At 35.7% G+C, this 13,268-nt stretch overlaps 1 protein-coding gene across 1 annotated transcript in view; it reads left to right on the forward strand.

The window, feature by feature from the left end:
* The window catches only part of COL24A1 (collagen type XXIV alpha 1 chain), a 381,932-nt gene that overhangs the window by 241,099 nt on the left and 127,565 nt on the right, over nucleotides 1-13,268 (forward strand). Inside the window, exon 32 of the mRNA XM_088022947.1 lies at nucleotides 8,869-8,922. Coding sequence (XP_087879073.1) covers nucleotides 8,869-8,922 — 54 coding nt within the window. The remainder of the gene's footprint in view (nucleotides 1-8,868; nucleotides 8,923-13,268) is intronic.

The raw sequence follows: 13,268 nt of genomic DNA on the forward strand, positions 1-13,268 counted from the left end.
ATGGCATGGTGTAAAAATAGGGGAAAATAAAGGATGTTAGAGAGTTCAATTTAGTCATTTCTGGTCAACTAGGTTCTGAGACTCCTGTGCCTTACCAGGTTTTAAGGACATAAGTTATACTTACTGACACATCACAAGGTTATTATTTTTGGAGAAAGAAACCATTTTTATAGAGATACTAAAAATATAAAAAAATCGAAATTTAAAATAATTCTGGATAATTGTCTCTGTATATGAGTGAGGATTAAGTACGGGAATACAGATAGACATAAGGAACTCCTACAACTCAACAACAACAACAAAAGACAACTTGATGAAAAAATGAGCAAAGGACTTGAATAGACATTTCTCCAAAGAAAATATACAAATGGCCAATAAGCACATGAAAAGATGCTCAATATCACTGGACAGTAGAGAAATGTGAATCAAAATCACAATGAGATACCAATTCTAACCCATTAGGACTGCTATTTTTAAAAGAAAAACAAAACAAAACAAAACATACATACATACATACAGAAAGTAACTAGTGTTGGCAAAGATGTAGAAAAATCGGAGCCCTTGTACATTGCTAGTGGGAATATAAAACAGTGAGGTTGCTATGGAAAACAGTTTGGTGGCTCCTCAAACAGTTCAACATAGTATTACTATGTAATTCATCAATTCCACTTTAGATTTATACCCCCAAAAAATTGAAAGCAAAGACTTAGAAACTAAACCTTCTATAGTGTTTATAGGCACAGTATTCACAATGGCCAAAAGGTAGAAAACCCAAGTGTCCATTGATGAATGAAAAGATATACAAAATATAGCATATACATACAATGGAATATTATTGAACTTTAAAACTGAAGAAAGTTTTTATTTCAATTCCAATTAATTAACATATAGTATAATAGTTTCAGGTGCACAATTTAGTGATTCAGCACTTCCATACCTTACCAGGTGCCCATCACAAGTGCACTCCTAATCCCCATCACCTATTTAACCCATACCCCTCCACTCCCTTTTGGAAACCGTCAATTTGTTCTCTATAGTTAAGAGTCTGTTTCTTGGTTTGCCTCTCTCTCTTCTTTTTTTTTCCCCTTTGCTTGTTTGTTTTGTTTCTTGTATTTCACATATGACTGAAATCATATGGTATTTGTCTTTCTCTGACTGACTTCTTCACTTAGCATAATACTCTCTAGCTCCATCCATGTCATTGCAAATGGCAAGATTTCATTCTTTTTGATGGCTGAGTAATATTCCATATATATATATATAGAATATATATACATACATATATATGTATATATGCATATACATATACATATACATGCATTCTCCACATCCTCACCAACACCTTGTTAGCTATGTTGTCGATTTTAACCACTCTGACAGGAGTGAAGTGATATCTCATTGTATTTTGGATTTGCATTTCCTTGATGATAAGTGATGTTGAGTGTCTTTTCATGTATATTTTGGCCATCTGTGCATCTTCTTTGGAAAAATGTCTATTCATGTCTTTTGCCCATTTTTTAACTGGATTATTTGGGGTTTTTTTATAAATTCTTTATATATTTTCAAAATCCTAGAGGAGAACATAGGCAGTAACATTTTTGACATTGGCCACAGCAACTTCTTTCAAGATACATCTCCAAAGGTTAGTGAAACAAAAGCAAAAATGAACTTTTGGGACTTCATCAACATAAAAAGCTTCTGCACAGCAAAGGAAACAGTCAACAAAACAAAGAGGCAACCCACAGAATGGGAGAAGATATTTGCAAATGACACTACAGATAAAGGGCTGGTATCCAAGATCTATAAAGAACTTCTCAAACTCAACACCCAAAAAAACAAATAATCAAGTCAAAAAATGGGCAGAAGACATGAACAGACCCTTCTCCAAAGAAGACATACAAATGGCTAACAGACACATGAAAAAATGTTCATCATCATTAGCCATCAGGGAAATTCAAATCAAACCCACACTGAGATACCACCTTACACCAGTTAGAATGGCAAAAATTGACAAGGCAAGAAACAACAAATGTTGGAGAGGTTGTGGAGAAAGGGGAACCCTCTTACACTGTGGGTGAGAATGCAAGTTGGTACAGCCACTTTGGAAAACAGTGTGGAGCTGCTTCAGAAAATTAAAAATAGAGCTACCCTATGACCCAGCAATTGCGGTATTGGGGATTTACCCTAAAGACACAGATGTAGTGAAAAGAAGGGGCACATGCACCCCAGTGTTCATAGCAACAATGTCCACAATAGCCAAACTGTGGAAAGAGATGAGATGCCCTTCAACAGATGAATGGATAAAGAAGATGTGGTCCATATATACAATGGAATAGTACTCAGCCATCAGAAAAGATGAATACCCAACTTTTACATCAATATAGACAGGACTGGAGGAGATTATGCTAAGTGAAATAAGTCAAGTGGAGAAAGTCAATTATCATATGGTTTCACTTATTTGTGGAACATAAGGAATAGCATGGAGGACATTAGGAGAAGGAAGGGAAAAATGAAGGGGGTGAAATCGGAGGGAGAGATGAACCATGAGAGACTATGGACTCTGAGAAACAAACTGAGGGTGTTAGAGGGGAGGGGGTTGGGGGGATTGGTTAGCCCGGTGATGGGTATTAAGGAGTGCACGTACTGCAGGGGCACTGGTGTTATACGAAAACAATGAATCGTGGATCACTACATCAAAAACTAATGATGTATTGTATGGTGACTAACATAACAATAAAATAAAATTTAAAAAAATTCTTTATATATTTTATAAGTTCTTTATATATTTTGAATACTAACCCTTTATCAGATATGCCATTTGCAAATGTCTTTTCCCATTCCTAGTTTGCCTTTTAGTTTGTTGATTGTTTCCTTTGCTGTGCAGAAGCTTTTTATTTTGAAGAGGTCCCAATAGTTTACTTTTGCTTTTGTTTCCTTTGCCTCAGGAGACATATCTAGAAAGATGTAACTACAGTCAAAGAAGTTACTGCCTGTGTTCTCTTCTAGGATTTTTATGGATCCAGGTCTCACATTTCAATCTTTAATCCATTTTGAATTTATTTTTGTGTATGGTGTAAGAAAGTGATTGTTTCATTCTTTCTGTTGCTGTCTAGTTTTCCCAATACCATTTGTTGGAGAGACTGTCTTTTTCCCATTGGATATTCTTTCCTGCTTTGTTGAAAATTAATTGACCATATAATTGTGGGTTCATTTCTGGGTTTTCTATTCTGTTCTATTGATCTGTGTGTTTATTTTTGTGCCAGTGCCATACTGCTTTGATTACTAAAGCTTTGTAATATAACTTGAGGGTCCAGAATTGTGATGCCTGCAGCTTTGCTTTTCTTTTTCAAGATTGCTTTGGCTATTTGGGGTCTTTTGTGTTCCATACAAATTTTAGCATTGTTTGTTCTAGCTCTGTGAAATATGCTGTTGGTATTTTGATGGGATTGCATTAAATGTGTAGATTGCTTTTGCATAGTATTGACATTTTAACAATATTTGTTCTTCCAATCCATGAGCATAGAATGTCTTTCCATTTCTTTGTGTTGTCTTTAATTTCTTTCATCAATGTTTCATAGTTTTCAGAGTACAGGTCCTTCACCTCTGGTTAGGTTTATTCCTGGGTATCTTATGTTTTTGGTATAACTGTAAACGGGATTGACTTCCTAATTTTCTGCTGCTTCATAATTGGGGTATAGGAATGCAACAGATTTCTGTATGTTGATTTTTGTGTCCTGTGACTTTACTGAACTCATTTGTCAGTTTTAGCAGTTTTTTGGTGAAGTCTTTTGTGTTTTCTATGTGTAGTATCATGTCATCTGAAAATAGTGAAAGTTTTATTTATTCCTTGCCAATTTGGATGCCTTTTATTTCTTTTATTGTGTCTGACTGCTATGGCTAGGATTTCCAATACTGTATTGAATAGAAGTGGTGAGAATGGACATCCCTGTCTTGTTCCTGACCATAGAAGGAAAGCTCTCAGTTTCTCCCCATCAGGGATATTAGCTGTGGGTTTTCCATAGATGGACTTTATTGTGTGGAGGTATGTTCCCTCTAAACCTACTTTGTTGAGGGTTTTTATCATGAATGGATGTTGTACTTGTCAAATGTTTTTTCTGCATCTATTGCATTGATCATCTAGTTCTTATTCTTTCATTTATTAATGTGATGTATCATGTTGATTTATTTATGAATATTGAACCACCCTTGCAACCCAGGAATAAATCCCACTTTGATGGTGGTGAATGATTTTTAAAATGTATTGTTGGATTTGATTTGCTAGTATTGAGGATTTTTACATCTATGTTCATCAGAGATATTGGCCTATAGTTCTCTTTTTTTGTAGTGTCTTTATCTGGTTTTGGTATCAGGGTAACGCTGGCCTCATAGAATAAATGTGAATATTTTCATTCCTTATCTATTTTTTGGAATAGTTTGAGAAGAATAGGTATTACCTCCCCTTTATTTTTTTAATTTTTAATTTTTTTTATTATGTTATGTTAATCACCATACATTACATCATTAGTTTTTGATGTAGTGTTCCATGATTCATTGTTTGCATATAACACCCAGTGCTCCATGCAGTACGTGCCCTTTAAATGTTTGGTGGAATTCATCTGTGAAGCCATCTGGTTCTGGGGATTTTTTGATTACTGATTCAATTTCTTTGCTGGTTATTGGTCTGTTCAAGTTTTCTATTTCTTCCTGTTTCAGTTTTGATAGTTTATTTGTTTCTATGAATTTACCCATTTTTTTAGGTTGCCCAATTTGTTGGCATATAGTTTACATAATATTCTCATAATCATTTGTATTTCTATGGTGTTGGTTGTTACTTATCCTTTCTCATTTGTGATTTTATTTATTTTGGCCCTTTCTAAACTTTTCTTCTTGATAAGTTTGACTAGAGGTTTATCAGTTTTATTGATTTTTTTCAAAGAACAAGCTCCTGGTTTCATTGATCTGTTTTATTGCCTTTTTAGTTTCTATATCATTTATTTCTACTCTGATCTTTATTACTGCTTTCCTTCTGCTGACTTTAGGCTTTGTTTGTAGTTCTTTTTCTAGCTCCTTTAGGTGTGAGGTTAGGTTGTTTATTTGAGATGTTTCTTGCTTCCTAAGGTAAGCCTGTATTGCTATATACTTCCCTCTTAGGACCGCTTTTACTGCATCCCAAAGGTTTTGGACCATTCTGTTTTCATTTTTATTTGTTTCCATGTACTTTTTCATTTCTTCTTTTATTCCCTGGTTGACCCATTCATCGTTTGGTAGCATGTTTTTAACCCCCATGTACTTGATCTTTCCAGATTTTTTCTTGTAGTTGACTTCTAGTTTCATAGTATTGTGGTCAGAAAAGGTGCGTGGTATGACTTCAGTCTTCTTGTATTTGTGGACACCTGTTTTGTGACCTACTAAGTGATCTATTCTGGAAAATAGTCCATGTGCACTTGAAAAGAATGTGTATTCTGCCGTTTTAGGATCAAATGTTCTGAATATATCTGTTAAATCCATCTGGTCCAATGTGTCATTCATAGCCATTGTTTCCTTGTTGATTTTCTGTTTAGATCATCTGTCCATTGGTATAAGTGGGGTGTTAAAGTCCCTTACTATTATTGTATTATTATTGATTAGTTCCTTTATCTTTGTTGTTCATTGTTTTAAGTATTTGGGTGCTCCCACATTAGGTGCATAAATATTTACGGTTATTATATCTTCTTGTTGGATTATCCCTTTATGATTATATAGTGTCCTTCCTTGTCTCTTGTTACAGTCTTTGCTTTAAAGTCTAGTTTGTCCATGTAGTGTCTAAGTATTGTTACTCTGCCTTTCTTTTGATATCCATTTGCATGATAAATATTTCTTCATTCCCTCACTTTCAATCTGCAGGTGTCTTCAAGTCTAAAATGAGTCTCTGTAGGCAGCATATAGATAGGTCTTGTTTTTTATCCATTCTGACACTCTGTCTTTGATTATTTAGTCCATTTACATTCAAGGTAATTATTGATAAATACATATTTATTGCCATTCTATTACTTGTCTTATGGTTGTTTCTGGAGATTTTTCTCTGATCCTTTCTTGCATTTCTGTCTTTCATCGTTTGCCGATACATTGATAGTGATATATTTGGATTTATTTCTTTTTGTTCTTTGCATGTGTCTTAGTGGTTTTTGATATCTGATTACCATTAGGTTTGTAAATAATCTCTTCTGTATACAGCAGTCTATATTAAGTTGATCGTAATTTAAGTTTGAACCCATTCTTTTCTCCTCTCCTCCTCACATTTAGGTATATGTTATTATATTTTATATCTTCTTTTTTTTTTTTAGTTCCTTGACTGATTTTTACAGAAATGTTCATTTTTACTAATTTTGTGTTTCCTGCCTTTTATTGTCACTTTTGTTTTTTCCTTTCCACTTAGAGTCCCCTTAAATATATCTTGCAGGTCTGGGTTAGTGGTCATGAATTCATTTCATTTTTGTTTGTCTAGGGTACTCTTTATCTCTCCTTCTATGCTGAATGATAGCCTTATTGGGGAGAGTATTCTTGGCTTCAGATTTTTCCCATTCAGCACTTTGAATACAGTATGCCACTCCCTTGGGGCTTGCCAAATTTCTGTTGAGAAATCTCCTGCTAACCTTATGAATTTTCCCTTGTAAGTTAAATTAGACTTCTATTGTCTTGCTGCTTTTAAGATTTTTCTTTATTACTAAATTTTGCAGATTTAATTATAATATGTCTTCGTGTGGGTCTACTTCTGTTGATTTTGATGGGGGTTCTCTGTGCCTTCTATATCTGGATGTCTGTTTCCTTTCCCAGATTAGTGACGTTTTCAGCTGTTATTTCTCCAAATAAATTTTCTGCCCCCTTTTCTCTCTCTTCTTCTAGGACTCCTATAATACAAATGTTATTACATTTGATGGAGCCACTGAGTTCCATAACTCTATTCTTGTTTTGCATAATTCTTCTTTCTCTCTTTTGTTCAGCTTCATTGCTTTCCATTATTTTGTCTTCTAGGTCATTAATTTGTTCCTCTGATTCTTCCAAACTGATACTCATTGCATCAAGCATGTTTCTAATCTCATTTATTGCACTCTTCATGTCTGACTGATTATTTTTTTAACTCTTTATCTCTTTGATAAGGGTCTCACTGATATCTTCCATTCTTTTCTCAAGTCCAGTGACTATCCTTATGATCATTGCTTTAAATTCTCCATCAGGCATGTTACTTATATGTGTTTTGCTTAGATCTCTGGTCATGACTTTATCTTGTTCTTTTATTTGGAGTAAATTCCTATGTCTTCTCATTTTATCTAAAGCTCTGCCTGATTCTCTCTGTTAGAAAAACCAGTAATATCTCCTGTTCCTGAAAGTAATGGCCTTATGAAAAAGAAGTCATGTAATTCCCAGGGCCTGGCACTTCAGGGAGTTTCTCTAGTGTGTGCTGCATGTGCTCTGCTCTTGTGTTCTGGCTGCTCTGTCCTTCAGGCCAGTTGTCTCTAGAGAGTCCTCTTATCTGTTGTGGGCAGTGTTTGGTTCTTCATCTGAATGTGGTCAGTTTTAACTAGGTGTGCTCTGGTCTGCTTGTGGAATGAGACCTGTCACCACCTCCTCCAGAACTGAGGCTCTGCAAAACTTTCTGGTTGGGAGATGTGGTATGAATAGGGACGTGTGCTGGTCTTGGGGAGGGCCTTGTTGTGCTGGGACCAAGGCAAGCATGACTGAGATCCCACCAGCGTGCAGAGTGGGGGGGGGGGTGGTTAGTGTAAACAAGTTAGGCAGCCAGTGTCAGTGCTGCACTGCTTCCTGCTGTATTTATGCTGAGGGGTAGGGGAGGGAAATGGTGCTGGCCAGCTTCTTTGTTCCCTTAGAGGTGTCTCCTTGAACACTGCCTCTCAGGGATCTGCTCTAAGAAGAGTGTATAATCTCCCCATTTTGTGCCCCAAGCACTCTTCAGATTGCTTTTTCCATGCTGTATGCTCCCAAGTTGTCTGCCTGCCTTCTGTCCAAGAGCAGCACAATGCCCTTTGGGCTTATCCCAGCCAAGCCTGCTGGCCTTTAGAACTAGGCTTTGAGCCCCAGTCGTTGCAAGAACTCACAAAATTCAGCTCTTCTCATTTTCCAAGCGAATAGCTATGGGAAACATTCTCCTTGTGCATTCCTCTGTGTGCTCCTCTCTCCCACCCTTCTCCACACCATGATTCCTTCCCCTCCACAGCAGTCAGGATTTGCGTCTCCCCTAAACCTCATCTCTGCATTTCCTACCTTCAGTGTGGCTTCTTCTCTCCCTTTAGTTGTGGAGTTTGTTCTGTCAGTATTCAGGTCAGTTTCTGGGGGTATTTAAGATGATTTGATAGTTACCTTGTTGTATTTTTGGACTGAGAGGAGTCTGGGATCCACCTACTCCACTGACATCTTCCTTCTCTCCAGTATTAGTGAAATTTGAAGACATTGTGCCATGTGAAATAAGCCAGACACAAAAGAACAAACATAGTATAACTCTACTTATATGGGGCACCTAGAGTAGTCAAAGAGGCAGAATGCAGGATGATGGTTGCCAGGGGAACCAGCGAGGGGGAAAGGGTGTTATTTAATGGGTTTATAATTTCAGTCTGAGCAGTTGAAAAGTTCTGAAAATAGATGGTGATGATAGTAGTGCAACAATGCACAGGTACATAATGCCACAAAACTGTACATTTAAACACTGTTAAAATGATATATTTTATGTTATGCATATTTTACCATAAAAAGAAAAGAGAGAATAGAGGTACACAGAAAAATTAGGTGGTAGGATTGTAAAGGAAAGCTGAGGTAAGGAAAGTAAAACATTTTCAAGCAGCACTTTTTCTTCACATTTTGCCTTTGTTTATTCAGGGTTCACAGGGACCCCCTGGGAGTACAGGAGACAGAGGACTTGAAGGAGAACCAGTAAGTTTATCTTTATACTATATATATATCTTTATACTTTTCTAATTGTGTTTTTCTTGCACTCTTGGGCTATGGCTGGTACATACACATTTATCATGGACACCTAATTATATAGAAAATATCTTGCTGTGAATATAGGTTTTAGTACCTTTCTGGTCTCATATAGTCAAATGGTCCTATTTTTCTGGAATTGTTAAAATTTCACATATTTCTGTTTTCAACAAAGATAGTTCTGTTTTATGGACTTGGAGAAATTTTCTTTGTGAATGCCTTGCTGTTCTTATAATGACTATATTATACTGCCACAGACACACAAAATTATATTTTTGAGGCCAACTCTGTAATAAAATACCATACAAAGAACCCAAACTCTACATCTGATGGGCCTAAATGTACAAACATGATAGAAATACTGGTATATCAATAATGCAAAAACTTACATCACGATTTTATAAATGTGATTCCATTATAAAATTTCTATGGAAAATGATTGCAAAAAGGAAAGATTTTTGTCACACCTACTTTCTCACAACTTATTCTTTATTGCCTATGAAGTCATTCTTCTGGTTAATGGTATCAGATGTAATATGCTGTAACATGCTTGTAAGATGTATAATACAATATAGTCTTTCAAACTCTACTGGGTTGATCTTATCTATTAGTTGACCCAAAGGTTTACAGGTGGCCTTTGTGTAATTCATTTAGCTAGTAGCAAGTGGAAAGTGTAATACTCAAAGAGCTATTCTTATCAAATTGTATTCATTTCCTCCTTTACGTATTTAACCTATGGTATAAATTCTCCAAGCAATAAGTAAAGATTTGACTGTATATATAATTCTTTCCAAATGAAGAATTTTAGATATGGTATTGATTTTATCAAACTAAAATCCTCTTGGTTCTCTCCCTGTTTTGTATCTCTTGCCATCCCAATCTTAATATTTATTTGACCAAGAATAATGCAACTCTCTTTAGCATTATTTACTTAAATATCTCTTTGAAAAAGTCTGTAGCTCTTTGAAGTTAGAGACCATTTCTCTCATCTTTGTAATCCTGCCTGGTATAAAGTGTAGCATATTAGATCTACTTAGGGTATGTTTGTTAAACTGAATTGACAAAAGGTCATATACCCAAAAACATAATTGTTTAGCCAGTGATATTAGATGAAGTGAAATGCAATGGCAACTAACTTAATCTTAGTAAGGAACACATTTAAGTAAAGTCTGTCAAAAGAGCTATGGCAACAGCAGAGACAATATCTTAGACTTTATATAAGAAAAGATTTGTTACTATAGGCATAAACAACTAAATAGTTTAACAGCACCTAAAAGTTAACATTCAGGTCACTGGGTCAGTAGACTGGTAAATAAAATATAAATCAATTTATAATGGATATGATGGGCTTTGTTGCATATATTTGAGCTGCCTGGTTAAATTATAGAAAAGAAAAGAAGTAAATTGGCAAAATGAAGGACACAGAAGAGATGTTGAAACATATTTATATTTTGAGAATAATAAAATAGAGAAGACTACACCTTTCTATAGTCAGCATCTATTAGAGTTGTCTCTTTTTCCCAGACAAGTTCCAAAACCAGTTTGCTCATTGCAATGCAAATACTGGGATTTGGATAGTTGGCCATTCATTCATTCAATCAACAATTATTTATTAAGTACCTGCACTTGGAATGTAGTGGTAAATATGTAGGTTTCAGTCTAATGATAGAAATATATACTAATTAAATTATCACAGAGATTAATGGATAATTACAAACTGAGATAAATCCTGTGAAGTAGGAATTCAATTCTAAAAGAATGTATAACAGAGAAACTGTCCTTAGGAAAGGCTTCCAGAGGAGGAGCATTTGAGCTAGGATCTGAAGGATGAATAGTAATTACTTAGGCAAAGATGGGGAAAGGTTATTTTAGAGAGAAGTCATGAGCTGAGAGGAAGCTCTGCATATTTATTCGAAGATCTAAAAGAAGGCTAGCATGGCAATGGCACAGAGTCAGGTGGGATGTAAGTGTAAGATGAAGATGAAAAAAGAAGCAGGGGACAAAACATGTAGCTTTGCAGGCCCTATTCCCAAGGATTTATATTTTTATCATAAGAACAAAGGGATGTCATTGAAGAGATAGGGCTAGTTTTATAATCATATTATTGTTTTATAAAGATCACTCAAACAAATTGGAAGGGACTAAGAGTGGATAAGCACTGCTTTCTGTTGTAATCCAAATAAGAGATGGTAGAATGCTTTTGATTAGTGGAGAAAAGAAGTGGATAGATATAAAAGATTCAAAAGGAGATATGAAATCAACAGGAGATAGACTGTCCATATGTAAAGTGAGTCCTAAGTTTCTGGCTGACCCAAATAAATATTTTTGATATCTTTAAACATTGAAAACTGCCTTTAAAAAGGAACATGAGGGGAATGCTGTTGTTTCTAAAAAATCAATTCTTGATAAGTTTGCTTTACAATATGCCCTCCAATTTAAAAGCCATTATTTTCTAGATACACTTCCTTAGTTGAATACCAGAAGTCATTTCCACTCACCGTAAAAGATAATTAACAGGATTCTCAGATTAATTAAAAGTATGTGATAAAACCTGACATTGAATTACTTATGAAGATATAAAAAATGGCAACAGTTCTAGAAGCAAAAGATAAAAGACCAGTGTCTCAGTAGAATTTTGACAGTACTAAAATCAGACAAAAATAGCACCAACAGAAAAAGCTAAAGATAAATTTCAGCCAAATACCAAAAATTTCAAGTAAAATTCAACTATATATAAAGAAATAAGTGACTGAAATGAAATATAAATGAAGTGAAAGAAGAATTTTAAAAAGGCAAAAATTACTTAATATTAAGAAATCCATAATATAACATATTACAGATGTAGTAGGAAAATGCTAGAAACAAGTACTCAATAAAATTCAACTATTTTTGGACACCTGGGTGGCCCAGTCTTTAGGCGTCCTGGGATCGAGTCCCACATCGGGCTCCCTGCTCAGTGGGAAGCCTGCTTCTCCCTCTCCCACTCCCCCTGCTTGTATTCCCTCTCTCGCTGTGTCTCTGTCAAATAAATAAATAAAATCTTTTAAAAAAATAAATAAATAAAATAAAATTCAACTATTTTTGATTTGTTAAAAATTATAGTAAAATGGTTTCTGGTCGGGCGCCTGGGTGGCTCAGTTGGTTAAGCCACTGCCTTCGGCTCAGGTCATGATCCTGGAGTCCCGGGATCGAGTCCCGCATCGGGCTCCCTGCTGAGCGGGGAGTCTGCTTCTCCCTCTGACCCTCTTCCCTCTCGTGCTCTCTGTCTCTCATTCTCTCTCTCTCAAATAAATAAATAAATAAAAATCTTTAAAAAAAAATGGTTTCTGGTCTGAATTGTAAGGAGCTTGGAAGCTGTCATCCCCCTTTTTACAACAAGGAAAAAGCTGAGCAAACTGAAAATCAACACTTTTTTAGATCATTGAGGTCAAAGGACCAACTGTTGCCTGAAAACTGGAGAGACAGGAGGATATAGAGAACGACAGCTTACCAGGAGCAGAAGGCCATAACTGGATGGTAGGAGAACTTTAACTATGATTATATTTGTCAATATAAAATTGACAAATTGCTTAAGACACAATTTAGACTATCATAAGTGTTAAAAAACTAAGAGGGGACCCCGTCTGAAGCAAGGAGCCACATGTCCCTGAGTTTTACCACCAAAAGACCTGCTAGGTTCTCACTCTAAAGTTCAGAGACATATCTGTTTCTTCTAGCAGTGGGATGGGAAAAGTAACCATTTTGAAATACACTCAGAGTGCTCTGTTCTCCTTAACAAAGCTTGCCCTCAAGGGAAATTGTTTTATCTGAGTCTAACTGATTTGGGTTTTTGCGGAAGCCTACTGAACTTGGGAGAAGAGCAGTTCCCCAACCCTAGATGCTTCTAGACTTGGACATGGGAGAAAGAAAATACCCAACTCAGGCTCATTGAAAGACTGAGACCTAATCATAAAACTATATAGAGTGCTTCTCCTCATCTTATAACTTACCATCACATTAATAGGGCTCTTGTATAATAGCTGAGGATTACAGCTTAAAGAACTGCAGACCCAAACCCTATTTAAGGCATCTCTGGGAAAGCCTAAAGACAACAGACAAGACAAAAACAATGACAGTAGGAGGAAATTTAGCTCCTGACACCATAGTGCAGCAAACAATAAACACAGCCTAATTCCCAACCAGATAACTTAAAACCTTTCACTGAAGGCCTGTTTACCTCAGGTCCTTTTACCTTATACACTGTCTTTGACTTTCAACAAAAAAATTACAGGGCATGCAAAAAGGGGAAAAACAGT

Source organism: Eumetopias jubatus, unplaced genomic scaffold (genome assembly GCF_037043125.1).
Source record: "Eumetopias jubatus isolate StellerSeaLion01/CBP00866 unplaced genomic scaffold, mEumJub1_p1.0 scaffold_4, whole genome shotgun sequence".
NCBI classification, from domain to species: Eukaryota; Metazoa; Chordata; class Mammalia; order Carnivora; family Otariidae; genus Eumetopias; species Eumetopias jubatus.